This window comes from Hypanus sabinus, chromosome 25, assembly GCF_030144855.1.
Source record: "Hypanus sabinus isolate sHypSab1 chromosome 25, sHypSab1.hap1, whole genome shotgun sequence".
NCBI classification, from domain to species: domain Eukaryota; kingdom Metazoa; phylum Chordata; class Chondrichthyes; order Myliobatiformes; family Dasyatidae; genus Hypanus; species Hypanus sabinus.
This window is the reverse complement of record NC_082730.1, coordinates 3,541,733-3,564,978: the sequence shown is the minus strand read 5'-3', so window position 1 is coordinate 3,564,978 and position 23,246 is coordinate 3,541,733. Positions and strand designations below refer to the sequence as shown.

Genomic DNA, 23,246 nt, shown 5'->3' with positions numbered 1-23,246 from the left:
AAGTTGATTCGCTCGATTTAGGCAGCGTGACAGAAGTTATTTGCATGTGTTAGATGAGGTGTAATCCACACTGAAAGTTTTGAAAGCGCAACGTTAGTGAATTTGGCGTGAACAGTTTACAGGATAGGGTAAATGGCGGTAGGAAATACACCGTGGATGACGGGGAACACCAAATAGATGAGAGCTCTGTTTATATAACTGCAAATATCCCTGAGAGTTGTAATATACGTCGATAATGTGCTGAAGAAGGCAGACGGGGATTGCCCTTCATTGTTCGGGGGCAGAAAATAAGACGATTGAAGTTATGAAGCATTAATGATGCCTTATCTGGTATATTAGGCCAACTCCTCGTCTGCACATTTCAGTAGAGACTTTACTTCACTGGAGAGCGAGCAGAGCAGATTTCTAAGAATGTTTATTGTAATGCAATATTTCAGTTATAAGAGAATGGATAGGCTACACATACCTGGTTTATAACCAAGACGTACGAAATTCCGAGAGGTACGGGTAGGATAGTGAAAAGAAGGCTTCAGTCTATATTCCACGTGTCAACAACTACAGACATGTTTCAGAGAAGGGTAACAGATTCGAACGAATGTAAAGAGTATCTTTCTTGTCGAGGCGGTGATTGTTGTTTGTAAGGCACTGTCTGAGGGAATGTGGAGACTGGCTGTCACATAATCAATATATAGAGGAACAGAAATCACCGAGCCTGAAAAGGGGACGGAGGTGAAACGCTGGAGAGGGGATTGATATAGATGGGTACTTGTCAGTTAACATGGTCATGGAGGCCGAATATCCTCTTTCCATGGTGTATGGTTTTCAGCTGCGAAGAAGAAAGTCATCTAATTAGGACATGTTCTGATCAGAATATAGGATTTAAGGCTGATCAATTGAGAATAATGTTTCATTAATAGTGGAATATGAAGTTGGTGTATTAAAATGAAGGCCAATTATTTTATCCCTGTGCAGTTCCTTTAGGGTATTTACTCGCTATTTTTTTTTTACTATTTCTTTGTACACGGATAGTGCCAAAAACGGAGATATATTTGCAGTAAAGGTTGTTACATCGTAAACTGCAGCCTGCAACAGTAAACAAAGTGCTGAGGTGACGTTAAATGCAGTATCAGGGAAGTGATCAGACCAATAAAAATATTGGTTGCAAAATCTGGAAGTATAGCAGCGTTCTAGAATTATATCAGCAGAAAAGTAAGGCCGTGTGGCTATCTTTAGAACCTAAGGAAGCAATATGGATATGTGTGTGGAAAGGCAAAGAAGAACTCCAAGTGAGTGGAAACGGGGCGCGCGCGCGTGTGTGTGTGTGTGTGTGTGTGTGTGTGAGTGTGTGTGTATGCGTGTGTGTGTGTGTGTGTGTGTGTGTGTGTGTGTGTGTGTGTGTGTGTGTGTGTGTGTGTGTATGCGTGTTTGTCGTTGTGATGGGACTCAAGGCAATAAACAGAAAATGAAATTGTTAAATTACTGTAAGTTCGGCAGCATCAGCGGTCAACCCTGTCGGAACCGATGCATTGAGAGTCAAGTTAGCTTTGAGTACGCATGTCGTGAGTGGGTGGCGTATAATACATAAAAGTCGTTTATTATAAGCAATATTTAATGTGGCACCAGAAGCAGATAGCCTTTTTAAATGTGTGATATGCCGTTACTAACGCGGCTGTAAGATTTGGGCTTGGAGGAGAGAAGGAAACGACGAGAGAGACAAACAGAGTCAGAGAGAGAGAGAAAGAGAGACAGAGACAGAGAGTGAAAAGAATTGAGGAAAGGTGGGTCAGCTGATAATGGAACTATATTCTAGAGAAATATTCCTGGAGAAATTAATGCAGTTGTAAGAATACCTGGAATATCCTTGAACATTCTCCCATTTCAAATTCACCATGTGCCTAACGCTTCCGGGTTTCTGTCCTGAGCGAAATAAAATCACTGGATATTGCAAAACCTTCAACAAGGTAACTACATTCTACTGTAAAATGAAAATAACCAATACGTTTTTCGATATGTGCTTGCTTCTGTATTTCAAGGAGTAAAATTACACGATCTTCTGAATTTACTCGCTTGCAAACGTATCTGTCTCTCACAATGGCGACTATCAGTGTACGCAATGGCTTGAATCCACTGAACGGAGAATTGCACTGTCAAATCGGCCCAATCGGTACAGCGAAACGGGCAATGAATTGCAGATTCACCACCGGTTAGTTAAAGAAATTCATGTCTGTTGAAAAATCAGTATCTCCATTCTGAGGCAACACGAGTGAATCCGCAGATGCTGGAAATAAATAAAAACACAAAATGCTGGCAGAACTCAGCAGGCCAGACAGCATCTATGACAGCATCTGCATTCTGAGGTTGCGCCCTTTGGTTATAGTCTGCGACACTGCAGGAAACATCCACTACTCATCTCCTCAGTCTGGATCCTTCAATATCAGATAGGGGTCAATGAGAACCACACCCACCCTTATTCTTCTAAACTCCAGCGAGTAATATCACAGAGTAATGTGACATTCCTCATACGTAAACCCTTTCATTCCTAGAATCTTTCACGTGAACTTCCTCAGGACCCTCTCCAACGCCAGCACTTCTTTTCTTCAATAAGGGGAGCAAACTGCCAGCAATACCACACGTGAGGTCTGCCCAATGCTATTAAATACTCAACATTATATCCTTGCTTTTATATTCTAGTTCTCTCGAAATGAACTGTAAACATTGCATTTGCTTTAGTTACCACCAGCTCAATCTACAAGTTATCCTTTTGGGAAACCGTCAAGAGGGCTCTCAAGTCAGATTACACTTTAGATTTCTGAATTTTTTTCCCCATTAACAAAGTTGCTGAAAACTTTATTCCTCTACCTAAAGTCCCCGACCACACACGTTCATAACCTACAGCATATTCCAATTGCAACTTATTTGTCCATTCTCCTAATCTGTATATCGCCTTCTGCAGATGCCCTGCTTCTCCAACTGTAGCTGTCCATTCGCCTATCATCGTTCTGTCCCCGACCGTTACCACATAGCCATCAATTCTCTCATCTAAATAATTCACATAACTATGGAAAGAAGCGGTGAAACTCCAGTAATTACCAGCAGCCATCTCGACGTCCTTGTTTATTCCTACTTTTTGATGCCTTCAGGTCAGCCAATCTTCTATCCATGCTAGTTTTCTTTCCTGTAATCCCATGGACTCTTGTTTTGTTCAGCAGCCTCGTGTGCAGCACAATATCAAAGGCCGGGAGAAAACACGACGTCTCGTTAAACACAATATAAAATACTCACAATAGTTGATAAATACTACTAATTTATATGTAGGTTTTAAAATACAAATGTGCATAATATAACTCTCTGTGTTTATTGTCACAGGTGCTATGCATACTATATATTCAAAATCGGATGTTTAGGAGTCAAATAGAAACATATAACCATAGAAAACCTACAACACAATACAGGCCCTTCGGCCCACAATGCTGTGCCAAACATGTACTTACCTCAGAAATTACCTAGAGTTATAAAGAGCCCTCAATTTTTCTAAGCTCCATGTGCCTAAACAGGAGTCTCTTAATAGACCCTATCGTATCCACCTCCAACACTGTCACTGGCAGCCAATTCCATGCATTCACCACTCACTGCGTAAAACACTTACCCCTACCATGCCCTCTGTACCTATTTCCAAAAGCGCCTTAAAATGCGCCTTAAAATTTAGCCATTTCAGCTTTGGGAAAAAGACTTTGACTATCCACACGACCAATGCTTCTCATTAGCTTGTACACCTCTATCAGGTCACCTCTCATCCTCCGTCGCTCCAAGCCGAGAAGACCGATTTCACTCAACCTATTCTCATAAGGCATGCCCCCCAATCCAGGCAACATCCTTGTAAATCTCTTTTGCACCCTTTCTATGGTTTCACGTAATTCTTGTAGTGAGGCGACCAGAACTGAGCACAGTACTCTAAGTGGGGTCTAACCAGGATCCAATATAGTTGTAACATTACCTTTCGGCTCCTAAACCCAATTTCTCAGTTGATGAGGGCCAATGCACCGTATGCCTCCTTAACCACAGAGTAAGCCTGCGCAGCAGCATTGAGTGTCCTATGGACTCCGACCCAAGATTCCTCTGATCCATCACACTACCAAGAGTCTTACCACTAATGCTATATTTTGACATCATATTTGACTTACTAAAATGAAGCTCCTCACACTTATCTGAGTTGAAATCCATCTGCCACTTTTCAGCCCAGTTTTGCATCCTATCGATGTCCTGGTGTAACCTCGGACCGTCCTCCACACTATCCACAGCACTCCCAACCTTTGTGTCATCAGAAAATTGTACTAACCCATCCCTCCTTTCCTCGTCCAGGTCATTTATAAAAGTCACGAAAAGGGTTTCCAGAACAGATCCCCGAGGCACATCACTGGTCACCGACCTCCATGCAGAATATGACCCGTCTGAAGCCAATCTTAGCCTTCTATGGGCAAGCTAATTCTAGATGCACAAAGCAATATCCTCTTGGATCCCATGCCTCCTTACTTTCTCAATAAGCCTTGCATGGGGTACCACATCAAATGCCTTGCTGAAATCCATACACACCACATCGATGCGTTTAGTCACATTCTCAGAAAATTCAATCAGACTCGTAAGGCACGACCTGCATTTAACAAAGCCATGCTGACTACTCATAATCATATTATACGTCTCCAAGTGTTCATAAATCCTGCCTCTCAGGATCTTTTTCATCAACTTACCAACCACTGAAGTAAGGCTCACTGGTTTATAATTTCCTGGGCTATCCGTACTCCGTCTCTTGAATAAGGGAACAACATCCACAACCATCTAATCCTCCGGAACCTCATCCATCCCAATTGAGAATGCAAAGATCATCGCCAGAAGCTGAACAATCTTCTCCCTCGTTTCCCACAGCAGCCTGGGGTACATCTCTTCCCGCCCCGGTGACTTATCCAATTTGACACGTTCCAAAAACTCCAGCACATCCTCTTCCTTAATTTCAATGCTGATCCCGCTGGAACTCATCTCTACAAACGCCAAAATCCTTTTCAGTAGTGAATACTGAATTAAATATTCACTAAGTACCTCTGCTATCTCCTCCGGTTCCAAACACACTTTTTCAACTGTCACACTTGATTGGTCCTATTCTCTCTCATCTTATCCTCTTGCTCTTCACATACTTGTAGAATACCTTGGAGTTTTTCTTAAACCTGCCCGCCAAGGCCTTCTCATCGCCCCTTCTAATTCTCCTAATTTAATTCTTAAGCTCCTTCCTACTAGCCTTATAATCTTCAAGATCTCCCACCACAGCAACCGTGCTATCATTACACCTTTCCAAAATCTGTCACCCTATTTGCTCCTCGATGTTCCTGTGGTGGTTTATAAAATACACCCACTAGAATTACTGACCCTTTCCTGTTCCTAACTTCCACCCACAGAGATTCAGTAGACAATCCCTCCATGACTTCCTTCTTTTCTGCTGCCGTGACACAGTCTCTGATCAGCAGTGCCACACCCCCACCTCTTTTTGCCTCCCTCCCTGTCCTTCCTGAAACATCTATAGTCTGGCACTCGGAGTAACCATTCCTGCCCTTGAGCCATCCAAGTCTCTGTAACGTCGACAACGTCATAGCTCCAAGTACTGCTCCACGATCTAAGCTCATCCGCTTTGTTCATAATACTCCTTGCATTAAAATAAACCCATCACAGCCAGCGGTCTGAGCACATCCTTTCTATCACCTGCCTATCCTCCCTTTCGCACTGTCTACGCTTTTCCTATTTGTGAGCAAACCACCCCTTACTCTGTCTCTTCAGTTCGGGTCCCACCCTCCAGCAAATCTAGTTTAAACTCTCCCCGATAGCCTTGGCAAACCTTCCCGTCAGGATATTGTTCCCTCTCAGATTCATGAGCAAAGCGCCCTTTTGTATAGGTCACGCCTGCCCTAAAAGAGGTCCCAATGATCCAGAAATCTGAATCCCTTCCCGCTACTCCAATCCCTCAGCCACGCATTTATCCTCCACCGCATTCTACTCCTACACTCACTTCCACGCGGCAAAGGCGGTAATCCCGAGATTATTACCTTTCAGGTCCTGCTTCTAAGCTTCCTTCCCAACTCCTGTATTCAGGACCTCCTCCCTCTTCCTACCTATGTCATTGGTACCAATATGTACCACAACCTCTGGCAGTTCACCTTCCAAATTCAAGATATAAAATGTCTGGAGAATCGATGACTGGGCCTGAAGTTTCGCCTTCTTCCTAAGGAAAAATAGCTGTTGTTAGCACGTAAAGAGTATCAACTCAATGTTGGCCTTAAATTTGGTTTTGTTATCTATAGTTGTGGCGAGGTGCTTGTATTCTCTAACACGCTCAATTAATTGGAAACGAATCTCAAAGTTATATATGTCATACAGTTATATATTGTGATTCTTTCAGGTCAGATCCTACGATTCGAAATTTTGATATTCATATCTAAAACTAGAAGGGATGCAGCAAGCCTAACTGTCATCTTTTCATCGATTAGTTTCATGCTTAATTTTACTTTTATGTTATTTTCATACTTGTACTTTTATCCCAAATTAAAGTTCTTTGGAGCACATCATTTGCTAAAATACTGCTCCATAAAAAGTTAATATTATTTTATTACTATTTTTCTTATTCGTATTATAATTTTAAATATACCCCCAAATTTAAACTAAGGAATCTCTTCAATCAATAGAAGGAAGTGCAGCAAAAAAAAAAAAACAAAAACAAATGATTTCTCTATTCCTGGTAGTTTATTTACAAAACTTTACATATGTATTTCGTCGATCTCAGACATTAACGTGCTCGTCTTCTTCCACAGCTAACTCCATGACGATTGCGATTCTCTCGAGGGGAATGAGCGACCTCTCCAAAGGAGTTTCTGCCTACCTGATTGCCATGGCAACAACAGACCTGCTAGTCGTAGTCTTCTGTATGATACTCGACAGACTTGTGCATAGACTTTTCCCAGCCATGTTCTGGTTCTACACAACTGTTTGCAGCACCATTTCTCTACTGGGCTATACTACAATAGACTGTTCTGTTTGGCTGACAATCGCGTTCACCGTTGATCGATTCGTGGCGATTTGTTGTCACAACCTGAAAGTTAGATATTGCACTGCAAAGACAGCGGCGATAGTTATAACCGCTGTGACTGCGCTGAGCGTTTTAAGGAATATACCTTTTTATTTCAGATTGGAACCTTACGGTTTCTATAATGGGATACCGTGGGGCTGTGCCATCAAGCTGGAGTTCTTCAGTTTGCCTGGTTGGGTGGCATTTTTCTGGATTCACCACCTGTTAAACCCACTGATCCCCTACTTCCTGATCCTGATACTCAACACGCTCACTGTCAGGCACATCATGTTGGCAAATCGAGCTCGTAGGGGACTCAAAGGACCCAATAACGGGGATCTGCGAAAGGACCCCGAGATGGTTCAAAGACGGAGGTCGATCGTCCTGTTATTTCTCTTGTCAGGCAGCTTTATATTGCTGTGGCTGACGAAGGTGTCAGTTTTCATACTGATGGAGATTTCCAGCGGGCATGTCTATCCGAGTTATAACCACCCTGTCATTATCGCTGACAAGACAGGTGCAATGCTGTTCTATCTTGGAACTTGTACCAACACTGCCGTTTATGCTCTGACCCAGAGGAAATTCAGAGAGGAGCTGAGGAGGATAGCGATATGTCCCTTCCGTCACTTTGTTAAACTCTGTTACTAAATTGTACAAAAGATTCCCCGCCATTGGTATTTTTCAGATATTGACCTGAGGAAATATTGTTCCAAACTATTATTCAATCTGCCAAATCTTATTTGCCCGCACCATCGAGTGAGAGAATGGAGCGGCACACAAATTATCCCTTTTGATATACAGTGCCTATCAAAAGTACTTCCTGCCATTGGAAGTTTGCATGATTTTTTTTTAAACAACATTGAATCACAGAAGATTTAATTAGGCTTTTTTAACAATGATAAACAGAATAAAAGACGCTCTCATGTCAAAGTGAAAACTGTTCTCTACAAAGTGATCAAATTAATTATAAAACTAAAATATAAAATAACAGATTGCATAAGTATTCACCCCCTTCACGTCATTATTTAGTAGATGTACCTTTTGCAGCAATTATAGCCTTGAGTCTGTGTGGATGAGTCTCTGTCAGCTTTGCACACCTGGACACTACAATTTATCCCCATTCTTCTATAAAAAATAAGCTGCTCAAGCTCTGTCAGATTGCATGGGGATCGTGAGCAAACAGTCTTTTCAGGTCTAGCCACACTTTTCAATTCGATTGAGGTCTCGTCACTGACATGGCCACTCCATGACATTACCTTTGTTGTTTTTAACCCGTTCCTGTATCGCTTTGATTTTATGCTTGTCTTACTGGAAGTCAAACCTCTCAAGTCACAGTTATTGTGCAGACTACATCTGTTTCTTCTACAGAATTTCCCTATATTCAGTTTACCCTCTACCTTCACAAGATTTGCAGGGCCTGATGCAGTGAAGAATCCACACAGCATGATGTAACCACGGACATGCTTCACAGTACGGATGGTGCATTTCTGATTAAGAGGAATATTTGGTTTCATCCAAGCATAGAATTTAGTCTGATGGCCAACAACTTCATTTTTGGTTTAATCAGAACATAGAACATTCTTCCAGATGACTTCGGATTTCCTACGTGCCTTCTGACAAACAATTGCCGAGATGATGTGTGAGTTTTTACAATAATGTCTTTCGGTTTGCCACTCTCCCATAAAGCTGAAACTGGTGTAGCACTCGGGAAACAGTTGGACGAACAGTCTCTCCCATCTCAGCCACTGAAGCTTCTCCAGAGTTGTCATGGAGCTCTTGGTGGCCTCCCTCCCTGGCCTCCTTCTTGCATGGTGAATCAGTTTTTGAGGACAGCCTGCTCAAGGCAGATTTACGGCTGTGCCATATTCTTTCCATTTCTGGATGGTTGACTTAACTGTACCTCCGAGGGATATTTAGTGACTTGGAGATTTACTTGTATCCATCACCTGACAATCACATATTTTGCAGTGTTGTTTGGAGTGGTTTTATTTTTTGCCTTCAAGGTATAGAGTTTGTCAGAATACTGATTACCTTCCAATACATGTGTCTATTATTTGAAACAGCTTGACTGCACACAGGTCTCCAAAAGCAGATCTCCATTTAACCAATTATGTGACGTCTAAAGCAATATGTCTCCAGCAGTAATGATTTGGTGTGTCATATTAAAGGATGTGTATATTTATGCAATCAATTTTATTGTGTTTTACATTTGTAATTAATTTAGATCACGTTGAAGAGTTCTGTTTTCACGTTGACACTGAATAGTATTTTTCAGTTGATCAGTGTCAAAAAAGCCAAATTAAATCCACCGTGATTCAATGCTGTGTAATGCCCTGGTTCACATTTTTACTGTTATTCCGTATGAATTTCATTTTGGTAGTTCTGTAAGAGCTTCTTGATTTCACCTTTCTTCATTTCGGCTTGTTTTGGTTACTGTTGAAGGAAAGGGATGATGTGGAATGTGTCATCTAATTAGCGGGAAGTTTTCCTTGAGAGTTACAATGAGGATGGTTTTATTTTTATATTGTTCGGCGGGAGATGAAGAGAGAGGACGCTGGGGGGAGCCGGTTGTAATATACGTTCCAGTGAGCGACCCGTCTTTTCGAGATCGAATCCAAGCGATGTTCGGAAAGTGATGTGGACGTTCATGCTGACAAGGACTCAGCTCGTGAGTGACGGAGAAGTTCAAGATGTGCTCCAACTTGTGCACATTTAACTGTTTAATTAGAATGGGTCTTTTTCTTTTTGTTATACTTTACTAACCCTTAGGATAAGATTCATAAATATAATTCCTTTAATCATATGCAGTGTGCTGATCTGTTATTTCGTGGCACTAATTGGTAACAGCGTAGCACATTACAAAGTATCCACACATACTGGGGTTTAAGGTGGGAGAGGGCCTCAATCTCACTAGTTTGGTGCGGGCGGGGTTTGCCTTCCCTGGATTTAGGCAGCCGAGGAAACCAGGGTATTTTAGACTCACATTCATATGCCTAAGAGACAATCAGTTGTTGGGATCTAATTTCGAATTGTTTGTGTTCAAAGTAGAAAATTCTGGCTTTAATTATCTACATTTCTTTGGTGACAACGAAGATATATAACGTGCTGGTCAGACTCGTGCTGGTGAGGAATGAGATTCAGTCCTTAGCAAGGGGTGACTTAGGAACAGGGGAAGTAGAGTCTGTGTGGATTGAGCTGAGAAACAGTAAGGGTAAAAAGACCCTAATGGGTGTTGTGTACAGGCCCCCAAACAGTAGCGTGGATATTGGGTACAAGTTGATTAGGGAGTTAACATTGGCATGTGCTAAAGGTAATGTAGTCGTTATGGGAGATTTCAACATGCAGGTGAACTGGGAGAATCAGGTAGATGCTGGACCCCAGGATAGGGAGTTTGTGGGGTGTCTAAGGGATGTATTTTTGGAACAGCTTGTGCCTGAGCCAACCAGAAACGAGGCTATTTTGGACTTGGTGATGTGTAATGAACAGGAATTGATAAGTGATCTTGAAGTAAAGGAGCCATTAGGAAGTAGTGATCATAACATGATAAGTTTTTATCTACAATTTGAGAAGGATAGGGGCAGATCAGAGGTGTCAGTGTTGCAATTAAATAAAGGAGACTACGGAGCCATGAGGGAAGAGCTGGCCAAAGATAAATGGGCGGATGCCCTGGCAGGAAAGACAGTGGATCAGTAGTGGCAGTTATTCTTGGGGATTATACAAAAGATGCAAAAGCATTTCATTCCAATGAGAAGGAAGGATTCAAAGAGGGGGAAGGGGCCACAGTGGTTGACAAAGGAAGTCAGAGATTGTATAACATTAAAGAAAAAGAAGGATGACAGGGCTAAGATGAGTAGGAATACAGATGATTGGGAAAGTTTTAAGGAACAACAAATCTTAACTAAAAAAGCAATACGGAGTGAAAAAATCAGGTATGAGCTCAGTCCAGCCAGGAATATAAAAGTGGATAGCAAAGGCTTTTTTTAGCTATGTGAAGAGAAAGAAGATAGTTAAGAACAATGTTGGCCCCTTGAAGAATGAATTGGGAGAAATTGTTATGTGAAACAGGGAAATGGCAGCAGAATTTAATGTGTACTTTAGATCTGTCTTCACCAGGGAGGACACAAGCAATCTCCTAGATGTATGGATGGGCCAGCGTCATAAGATATCAGAGGAATTGAAACAGATTGACATTAGGAAAGAAACTGTGATGAGTAGACTGATAGGACTGAAGGCTAATAAATCCCCGGGTCCAGATGGTCTGCATCCGAGGGTTCTAAAAGAGGTGGCACAGGAAATTGCGGCTGCATTGGTAAACATTTCCCAATGTTCCTTAGATTCAGGATCAGTTCCTCAAGATTGGAGACTGGCTAATGTTATCCCACTTTTCAAGAAGGGAGGGAATGAGAAAAAGGAGAACTATCGCCCTGTTAGCCTAACGTCAGTCGTGGGGAAGATGCTTGAGTCCATTATTAAGGACGAAATAGTGGCATATCTTGATGGCAGTAATAGGATTAGGCCGAGCCAGCATGGATTTACCAAGGGCAAATCATGCTTGACTAATCTGTTTGCGTTTTTTGAGGGTGTAACAAGGAAGTTAGACGAGGGTAAGCCAGTGGATGTAGTGTACCTAGATTTTCAGAAGGCATTCGATAAGGTGCCACATAGGAGATTGGTGAGTAAAATCAGAGCTCATGGCATTGGGGGCAGGGTTTCAACATGGATAGAAAACTGGTTGGCAGATAGAAAGCAAAGGGTAGCAGTTAATGGGTGTTTCTCGGACTGGCTGGAGGTGACTAGTGGGGTACCACAGGGCTCTGTATTGGGACCACAGCTCTTTACGATTTATGTCACTGATTTAGATGAGGGCATTGAAAACTATATCAGCAAGTTTGCTGACGATACTAAACTGGGTGGCAGTGTGACATGCGAAGAGGACGTTAGGAGAATACAGGGAAAATTTGTTAGGCTGGGTGAGTGGGCAGATACTTGGCAGATGTCATTCAATGTGAGTAAATGTGAAGTTATCCACTTTGGAAGCAGGAACAAGAGGGCAGAGTATTCTCTGAACGGTGTAGTTAGGTAAGGGAGAAATGCAAAGAGACCTAGGAATCCTAGTTCATCAGTCAATGAAGGTGAATGAGCAAGTGCAACAGGCAGTGACGAGGGCAAATGGAATGTTGGCGTTTATTACAAGGGGAATTGAGTACAAGAGCAAGGATTCCTTTGGCATTTGTACAGGGCCCTGGTGAGATCACACCTGGAATATTGTGTACAGTTTTGTTCTCCAGGTTTAAGGAAGGACATTCTGGCAATTGAGGAAGTGCAGCGTAGATTCACTAGGTTGATTCCTGGGATGGCAGGGCTGTCTTACGCAGAGAGATTGGAGAGATTGGGCTTGTACACTCTGGAATAGCGGTGATTGAGAGGGGATCTGATTGAAACGTTTAAGATAATTAAAGGATTTGATAGGATTGATGCAGGAAATATGTTCCAGATGTTGGGAGAGTCCAGTACCAGAGGGCATGGATTGAGAATAAGAGGCCAGTTATTTAAAACAGAGTTGAGGAAAAACTTCTTCTCCCAGAGAGTTGTGGAGGTGTGGAATGCACCGCCTCGGAAGACGGTGGAGGCCAATTCTCTGGATGCTTTCAAGAAGGAGCTAGATAGATATCTGATGGATAGGGGAATCAAGGGATATGGGGACAAGGCAGGGACTGGGTATTGATAGTGAATGATCAGCCATGATCTCAGAATGGCGGTGCAGACTCGAGGGGCCGAATGGTCTACTTCTGCACCTATTGTCTATTGTCTATTGTCTATTGACCCCAAGGAAATGTCTGTTTGCAAATCAATTTTTAGCAACCTATCATGCAAGTTAAAATAAAGCAAATTCGGTTTGTCAGGTGAGTCTCGGTCTTCGTGTTCCCCTGGTTAACATCCGTTGGACCAATTGTCACAGCAACTGTCCAGTCAGTCTTTAGTGAAAAAAAAACAACTCACAGTTTTCCACTGAAATGAACTTTGAAATCCTCAATACGTGGCGTTTTGGGTTAGCTCAATCTGTGAAAATTCACATGACGGTTGTGAAGGTATTTTTGATTTGGAGGAAACCAGTGATGTGTGCAGCTCTGTGACGCAGATCTACAGTAACATTTAGCACAGAACAGCAAGCCCTCCAGCCCAGAAAATTGTGCTGCACCATCAGACTTTGTAATTACCTGGCAAGCCAAACAAATCTCTTCTGACTGCACAATATCTGTAGCGTTCTATTTTCCTCACATCAAGGTGCCTTTCAAAAAGCCTCTTAAAAACCTCGAAAGTTTCTGCCTCTAGCACCACCTCAAGCAGCATATCTCAGGCATCCATCACTCTCTGATATCTCCTTTTCAATTACACTCTCTCAGCTTAAATGCACACACTTGGTATGAGATATTTTAACCCTTGGAAAATGACATTTCCTGTCCCGTCTATCTATGTCACTCATAATCTACCAGGTTGACTCTGTCAGGACTCTTCTCAGCCCCTGTCGCTCAACAGAAAGCTACGCAGGTTGTCTATCCTCTGGTTGTAATACATACTCTCTGATCCAGATATCATCTTGGTAACACGGGCAAAATGCAGGAGGGATTCAGCAAGCCAGGCCGAATCTATGGAATAAAGTACAAGCGCCTGCTGAGTTTGTCCAGCATTTTGTGCATGTTGTTGCACTTACAGAATCGGTAGGTTTTCTCGTTTGTGATCGTCTGAGTAAAACTCTTCTATATCACCTTGTAAGCATTGATATATTTTCTATAATGGGCGACTAGATTTTTGGCGATCTAGGTGGGGCCGAACTAGACCACTGTTCTATAAGCTCCACTAGAACTTCCTTACTTTTGAACTCGGTGTCTCGATCATTAACAGCAAACATTCCATTTGCACTCTTAACCACCTTTTCAACCTCCGAGTCCCATCAGCTATAGATTGTTAGATGATGAACAAATGTCGTTGTGGTCATCGTGCTCAAAGCTGAGATGCAGTGCATTAGGTCTTTGATTCCTCAGTTTTCCCTTTCATTAGCTTTTATATTAATAGGTTCTGCATTTATGTTGTTTTGCATTGCCACGTCATATAATAGACAATAGACAATAGGTGCAGAAGTAGACCATTCGGCCCCTCGCGCCTGCACCGCCATTCTGAGATCATGGCTGATCATTCACTATCAATACCCAGTCCCTGCCTTGTCCTCATATCCCTTGATTCCCCTATCCATCAAATATCTATCTAGCTCCTTCTTGAAAGCATCCAGAGAATTGGCCTCCACCTTCTTCTGAGGCAGTGCATTCCACACCTCCACAACTCTCTGGGAGAAGAGGCTCTTCCTCAACTCTGTTTAAATAACTGACCTCTTATTCTCAATCCATGCCCTCTGGTACTGGACTCTCCCAACATCTGGAACATATTTCCTGCCTGAATCCTATCAAATCCTTTAATTATCTTGAACGTTTCAATCAGATCCCCTCTCAATCTCGTCAATTCCAGCGTGTACAAGCCCAATCTCTCCAATCTCTCTGCGTAAGACATCCCTGCCATCCCAGGAATTAACCTAGTGAATCTACGCTGCACTTCTTCAATTGCCAGAATGTCCTTCCTTAAACCTGGAGACAAAAACTGTACACAATATTCCAGGTGTGGTCTCACCAGGGCCCTGTACAAATGCAAAAGGAAATCCTTGCTCTTGTACTCAATTCCCCTTGTAACAAAGGCCAACATTCCATTTGCCCTCTTCACTGCCTGTTGCACTTGCTCATTCACCTTCATTGACTGGTGAACTAGGACTCCTAGGTCTCTTTGCATTTCCCCCTTACATAACTCTACACCGTTCAGAGAATACTCTGCCCTCTTGTTCCTGCTTCCAAAGTGGATAACTTCACATTTTTTCACATTCAATGACATCTGCCAAGTATCTGCCCAGTCACCCAGCCTATCCAAGTCTCCCTGTATTCTCCTAACGTCCTCTTCGCATGTCACACTGCCACCCAGTTTAGTATCGTCAGCAAACTTGCTGATATAGTTTTCAATGCCCTCATCTAAATCGGTGACATAAATCGTAAAGAGCTGTGGTCCCAATACAGAGCCCTGTGGTACCCCACTAGTCACCTCCAGCCAGTCCGAGAAACACCCATTCACTGCTACCCTTTGCTTTCTATCTGCCAACCAGTTTTCTATCCATGTTGAAACCCGGCCCCCAATGCCATGAGCTCTGATTTTACTCACCAATCTCCTATGTGGCAACTTATCGAATGCCTTCTGAAAATCTAGGTACACAACATCCACTGGCTTACCCTCGACTAACATCCTTGTTACAGCCTCAAAAAACGCAAACAGATTAGTCAAACATGATTTGCCCTTGGCAAACCATGCTGGCTCGGCCTAATCCTATTTCTGCCATCAAGATGTGCCACTATTTCGTCCTTAATAATGGACTCAAGCATCTTCCCCAGGACTGACGTTAGGCTAACAGGGCAATAGTTCTCCATTTTCTCCTTCCCTCCCTTCTTGAAAAGTGGGATAACATTAGACACGCTCCAATCTTCAGGAACTGATCCTGACTCTAAGGAACATTGGAAAATGATTACCAATGCACCCGCAATTTCCTGAGCCACCTCTTCTAGAACCCTCGGATGCAGACCATCTGGACCCGGGGATTTATTAGCCTTCAGTCCTACCAGTCTATTCATCACAGTTTCTTTCCTAATGTCAATCTGTCTCAATTCCTCTGATATCTTATGACCCTGGCCCATCCATACATCTGGGAGATTGCTTGTGTCCTCCCTGGTGAAGTCAGACCTAAACTACGCATTAAATTCTGTTGCAATTTCCCTGTTTCCCATAACAATTTCTCCCAATTCATTCTTCAAGGGGCCAACATTGTTCTTAACTATCTTCTTTCTCTTCACATAGCTAAAAAAGCTTTTGCTATCCCCTTTTATATTCCTGGCTGGACTGAGCTCATACCTGATTTTTTCACTCCGTATTGCTTTTTTAGTTAAGATTTGTTGTTCCTTAAAACTTTCCCAATCATCTGTATTCCTACTCATCTTAGCCCTGTCATCCTTCTTTTTCTTTAATGTTATACAATCTCTGACTTCCTTTGTCAACCACTGTGGCCCCTTCCCCCTCTTTGAATCCTTCCTTCTCATTGGAATGAAATGCTTTTGCATCTTTTGTATAATCCCCAAGAATAACTGCCACTACTGATCCACTGTCTTTCCTGCCAGGGCATCCGCCCATTTATCTTTGGCCAGCTCTTCCCTCATGGCTCCGTAGTCTCCTTTATTTAATTGCAACACTGACACCTCTGATCTGCCCCTATCCTTCTCAAATTGTAGATAAAAACTTATCATGTTATGATCACTACTTCCAAATGGCTCCTTTACTTCAAGATCACTTATCAATTCCTGTTCATTACACATCACCAAGTCCAAAATAGCGTCATTCCTGGTTGGTTCAAGCACAAGCTGTTCCAAAAATACATCCCTTAGACACTCCACAAACTCCCTATCCTGGGGTCCAACACCTACCTGATTCTCCCAGTTCACCTGCATGTTGAAATCTCCCATAACGACTGCATTACCTTTAGCATATGCCAATGTTAACTCCCTAATCAACTTGTACCCAATATCCACGCTACTGTTTGGGGGCCTGTACACAACACCCATTAGGGTCTTTTTACCCTTACTGTTCTTCAGCTCAATCTACACAGACTCTACTTCCCCTGTTCCCAAGTCACCTCTTGCTAAGGACTGAATCTGATTCCTCACCAAAAGGGCCACCCCACCCCCTCTTCCCATATTTCTGTCTCTACGATAGCACTCAATTCCCAGGCCTGGTACACTGGGAATTGGTACACTCAATTCCCAGGCCTGATCCCCTTGCAGCCATGTCTCCGTTATCCCAACAATATCGTAGTTCCGCATTTTCATCAGAGCTTCAAGGTCATCTGTCTTATTTCTGACACTACGCCCATTCAAGTGTAGAATTCTTAGCTCATTCCTCCTCTCTTTGCATAAAACACTGTCTACTGTACCTAACACAACTCCTTGAACTTCCATCGGGCTAACTGCATCCTGAATTTTGATGACCTTCTGAAGATCACCCAAACCTTCTACACATTTAACCCCATGCTCCTTCTGACCAACCCTCTGGATCTGGATCCCTGCCCCTTGCACATCTAGTTTAAACCCCCACGAGCAGCACTGGCAAACACTCCTGCAAGAATGTTAGTACCCCTCCGGTTCAGATATAGACCGTATACTTGGTTCTTTTCCATCCTCTAGCTGGAGACGAGAACTTAGTAGGATCTTACCATATACTGATATCTCTTTACAATTTCTCACGCCTCTCTCCGAAGGCATATACATTTGTCCTCAACCGTTTATTGTGTATTTACATGAATCTGCTGAGCCCTTTATAATCTGGAGAATATTGCTCACTCATGGTATCTGTTTGCTAGATTCTAATTCCGTTCTCATCCTTCGTTGAAATCGAAAATTCATATTAATCTTTTGCAGTAATTTTCGTCAGGTATAATATTTTACTTAGTTTTCACTTCTTTATATATTAGTTCATTTGTAGTCCATAGTTGGAACGCCTTCCACGTGGTGAGATAAGTCGGAAAATATATTTTCTTTTCAAGTGGCATGTTGGTCTATTAAGAACCTAAGAGGGAACCGGAACACTATGTCAGAAATTGGGGGAATTAAGGAGGTAGTTGTCATTACCAGTGAGAATAGGCAGGAGGAACGGAAAGACGATATCTGTCGGAACAATTAAACTATTCATGCTGGGAGTATTGGAGCCAGAATCATGGTACTATTAAGCTGTGCCCATAACAGAGTCGTGGTTGAGAGAGGGTCAAGAATGCTGATGAATTCGCTGGTATTTACTAAATTTTGGAAAAAGAGAAGGAGGTTAAAGAGGGTAGAGCTATTATTCGTGGACAATAGCACAGCTACACTTAAAGTCAACATAATGAAGGATTCGTTCATACATGCTTAGAACTTAAAAATAAGAAATACACAGTCAATTTGATGGGATTGTACTACAGACCACACAACAACCAACTGAGTCTTGAGGAACAGATATGCAGGCGTCCAGAAAAAGGTTTGAAAACAATGGGGATGTTGTGTGGGTGGGTTCAAATTCCCTAATACACTCAGATCTCAATATTGCGGAAGGTTTGACTAAGCAGAGTTTTTAGGTGTAACCAGGTGAGTTTCATATATCAAGATGTGTATCATCAAGAAGTGTAGGGGTAGCACTGTACTCGTTGATGAGGCCTGAAAGTGGTTGAACTATCAGTGGAAGAATAGTTAGAAACAAGTGTTCACAACGCTATAAGATTTAAATCAGCTATAGACAAGATTAGGCATTGGTCTTGCGTGACGTTATTAATTTGGAGCAGTCAAATTATGAGGGTGTTAGGCAGGAACTAGGGAGAGTTAATTGGGAACTGTGCGTTTTGTGAAGTGCAACTTTCAAATGCGGAGCTCTTGAAAAGACCGAGGCAGAGAGCACAGGAAAATTCCGTTTCTGTCAGGAGGAAACACAAACATGACACCGAAATGGAACCTCTGTACAAGAGAAGGTGTTCAATCTAATCATTCTAAACTAAAGTAAAACACAGGCGAGAAGGATGGAGGCTCTCCTTTTGGGCAACGCTCTCGCCCCAGGAATGTCTTTCTAATGACCAGAATGTTTCAGTAACCTTTAAGGTCATGGCACCAACGTTATGCGCCGTTTTCCAAGTCTGGCTTGGGCATTTGTACAAACACTCTGTATTCTTCATCGCAGTGAACCAAACCGTGCATCATGCGTTTTCTGGACATGGAAGCCAATATCGTGTGACTCTTGCAGTAGAGCAGAACTATCCCTCTGAACTGATCCTCGTCCATTCAGATACTATTCGAATATAATTGTTTTTACTAAGGAATACGCCTTCATTCTTTCCCACTACAAAGTCGCATTTTATGACAACCATTCATGCTGTGCACATCTGTCAGATTTAACTGATTCTCAATGCAATTCACCCAATGTCACCTCAACGATATACGAGTGTAAAGCAAGGATGTAATGCTTGAGGCTTTATGTGGTATTTGTCAGACCGCACTTGTAAGCAGCTTTGAGCCTCTTATCTAAGAAAGGATATGCTGAGCCGAAACTGCACAGAGCTAGTGAAAATAATAAACGCTATAAACGCTATGAGAATATAGCTGCTAACTAAAACTGTCAAACCAAAAGCTAACGCCGTCACTGCGGCTCGAGGCGGCAATGAACACGAAATTAATGGCGCTCCTTTACAGCGTCGCTGTAAATTGCAGTCTTCTATCCCGAAACTTTGACTAAGGTAAGCAGTGTATATGCTTCGGTCAAGATTTGACAAATCTGAATCGAAAAGTAAGGAGTTGACTACATGCAGCAAGAAACGTGAATTCGCTGTATTTTGCGTTCCAGCGTGCGTGAATACCGTCTTCTTTCAGCTGCCCGCATGCGAGAGCGAATGGTCCCCGTTAGTGTTCGTAGCTGTGATAGATTTTGTATAACTCTTCTATCCTAGCAAGGGCACATACTCAGGAATGCGCAGAGTCATTTGCGGGTTTTGTTATTATCATGCGGAGGTGGTGGTAGATTCTTCACCGAAAACATCGGGCTTGCACTTACGAATGGCATTTTGGTAAAAGAGATTAATTTAACTTTCAAACGCGGTAGTACACCAACCAAATCCCACCATCCAGCTCCTATTGTAGTTTACTATTACCATGCAATTCATTTGTTTTTCTAAAAGCTAATTAAATTTTGGCAAAGATGTTGCTTTGCCCATGTTCTCAAGTGCAGTTCATCTTCTGCTCTTAATACTTTCCGGATGGCAAAGGACTCCTTCTGATCCCTGCGAAATTTATTATGGACGGCCTTAAATCCATACCTACTTCAGAGAACTGGAATCATTTGGATTAATCTACACCATCTATACCTCAATTTTTTATCTATATCTATCATAATCCCACCTAAAATGCCCCGCTCTGTGCAAAACAGCCCTAGTCTATCCAATCTCCCCTATGTAAGGAAATGTTTGGCTATAACTGAGGATAAGGATGCATAAACCTGATTTCTGGAATTGCGCATTGATCCTATTTGAAAACCATCGTTACAAACTGATGCTGAGGAGAGAACTTTTTGACGTGTGCAGAACTCTCACGAAACCGAACACGGTCCGATATTCCACGCATGGATAAAATAGATGAAAGGAAGTTCAAAGGTTCAAAAGTCCAATTTAAGTTCGGAAAAATGTATACAATATACATCCTGAAATGCTTTTTCTTCGTAACCATCCACGAAAACAGAGGAGTGCCCCAAAGAATGAACGGCAGTTAAATGTTGGAAGCTCAAAGTCGTTCCCAGCTCCCTTCCCTCCCGCGCGTACGTGGCAGCAAGCAGCGATCCCCCTTCCCCCATATGCAACGCCAAACGCCAAATGTGGGAGTTTCCGAAAACGTCGATCTCTGTATTTGAGAATGATGAAATGGAAGCTCAAGTTCGACATCTGTTGTTATTAAAGTTGTTTGACATCGCTGGAAGCCACTTAGTGCAAACAGAAACTTTTAAAAAAAAGTGTTATTGCAAGAAGTATTTGCCCCAGATTGGATTATATCCATGGGGAATCCCTTCGCACTGAGAGAACGTGTGATGTCATTGACACTGCCTGATTAAATCAATTAAATTTGTAAACTCCAAAGTCAAATAAGAAAGAGGGATGTTAATCCGTGATTTATAAGGCGCTGTATGCGACACGATTCATTCTGGGAGTCCAGTGTGGAGAATCAGCAGAATCTTGTCAATAATGAATAAGCCTGTGATCCTACAAATCGAATTCCATTTCAACAGTTGTCTGGCAATCATCGGTGTCCTGGGTGAGTGGATTTGCTCAATTAACAGCGTGATTGTATTTTTCTGCATTTGCTGGATAAGTTTTAATTCACACTAACGGTGTTGAAAGCGCAACGTTACGAACGATAGCGTGAACAGCTCTCATGATGGGAGGTCAAATGAATGCAGAAATTATACAGGAAATCCCGGGAAGTACTAAATGAACAGAGAACCCTAGCTGTACAAGCCCTGGGATCTTTTGTTTTGCATTGGGTTTCCGAGCAGAGGTGTACGACTTTCCGAAAGGCTCGCGTAAGCTAGTGAAAAGAATGTTTTTATCCATATTCGATGTGGCGGTATAAAGAACCCTTTACATAATATTCGATGTTTTCACAGCTAGAGACATGATTCAGTAAAGGTTAGTAGGTATCGAACGAATATATAGAGCTTGTTTCTCGTCAACGGGGTGTTTGTAGTTTGCAGGGAGCTCCATGAGAGAATGCTGGAGACCGACGCTCCCACATCACAATCAATATACAAAAGAGAACAAATCACCGAGGTATGCAAGGACACGGAGATGAAGCGCTGGGTATAGGATTGATATAGACGGGTACCTGTTAGCTTAGATAGACATTGCGGGCCGACAACTTTCTTCCATTTTGTATAATTATCATCTGCGAAGGGTGAATGTGAAGGAGATCAGTTATAAGACATGATCTCATTGTGACATAGATTTTAACATTTATCTCATCCATTGATTAATGTTGGGATACGGAGCGAGTGATTTGCTGTTGCAACCACCGCACAACGGATAATACAAGTGCATTGAATTGAAAGTCAATGCATTTACTCATATAGATCTCCTTTGGGTCATTAACGGTGATTCCTTTGCGCTTCACTGGTACACGATTAATGACAAAAATGGAGCCTTCGTGCGGTAACATCCTTAAAGTGCAGCTGGCAACAGTAAACAGAGTGCTGAGGTGACTTTGGAATTATTATTAGGGAGGCGCCCAGTGCAAGAAAACATTGATAATAAAACCTAAAAGCATACTGACGTTTCAGAAGCATACGAGCCGAAAGTAAAGATTTTTCTAAATTAATCGGGCTATATGAATATGCATTGGCATGCAGAAGTTTGGGCATCCCTGGTCGAAATTTCCATTACTGTGAATAGCTAAGCGAGTAAAAGATAACTTGATTTCCAAAAAGGCATGAAGATCAAGATAACAGATTTCTTTAATATTTAAGCAAGTTTTTTTCTTTATTTCCATCTTTTATAGTTTCAAAATAACAAAAAAGGAAAAGGGCCCAAAGCAAACGTTTGGGCACCCTGCATGGTCAGTATGTAGTAATACCCTCTTTGGCAAATATCACAGCTTGTAAACGCTTTCTGTAACCAGCTAAGTGACTTTCAATTGTTGTTTGGGGTTTGTCACCCATTTTTCCTTGCAAAAGGCTTCTAGTTCTGTGAGATTCTTGGGCCGTCCTGCATGCACTGATATATTGAGGTCTATCCACAGATTTTCGATTATGTTTAGGTCGGGGGGCTGTGAGGGCCATGACAAAACCTTCGGCTTGTACCTTTTGAAGTTGTCAAATTGGATTTTGAGTATGGATTTTGAGGTGTGCTGAGGATCATTATCCTGTTGTAGAAGCCATCATCTTTCATCTTGAGCTTTTTCACAGACCGTGTGTTGCTTGCTTCCAAAATTTGCTGGTATTTAATTGACTTCATTCTTCCCTCTACCAGTGAAATTTTCCCCGTGGCACAAGCTGTAACACAAGCCGAAAGCATGATCGGTCCACCCCCGTGCTTAACAGTTGGAGAGGTGTTCTTTTCATGAAATTCTGCACGCCTTTTTCTCTGAACATACTTTGCTCATTGCAGCCAAAACGTTCTATTATAACTTCATCAATTCAGAGGATTTGTTTCCAAAATACATCAGGCTTGTTCAGATAGCAAACACGAGGAAATCTGCAGATGGTGGAAATTCAAAAAAACACACACAAAATACTGTTGGAACGCAGCAGGCCAGGCAGCATCTATACGAAGAAGCACTGTCGACGTTTCGACGAAGGGTCTTGGCCCGAAACGTCAACAGTGCTTCTTCCTGTAGATGCTACCTGGCCTGCTGCGTTCCACCAGTATTTTGTGTGTGAGGCTTGTTTAGATGTTCCTTTGCAAACTTCTGACGTTGAGTTTTGTGTTGAGGACGCAGGAAATGTTTTCTTCTGA

General features: G+C 42.3%; 1 protein-coding gene across 1 annotated transcript; it reads left to right on the top strand.

The window, feature by feature from the left end:
* The first annotated feature begins 6,856 nt into the window (after positions 1-6,856).
* Positions 6,857-7,750, top strand: LOC132380869 (probable G-protein coupled receptor 139). The gene has a single exon (XM_059949788.1). The coding sequence runs from the start codon at positions 6,857-6,859 to the stop codon at positions 7,748-7,750; it is 894 nt and encodes a 297-aa protein (XP_059805771.1).
* The last annotated feature ends 15,496 nt before the right edge of the window (positions 7,751-23,246 follow it).

What these genes read in the sequence shown, in the direction of transcription:
- LOC132380869 (XM_059949788.1), top strand. Translation starts at nt 6,857, where the DNA reads ATGACGATTGCGATTCTCTCGAGGGGAATGAGCGACCTCTCCAAAGGA.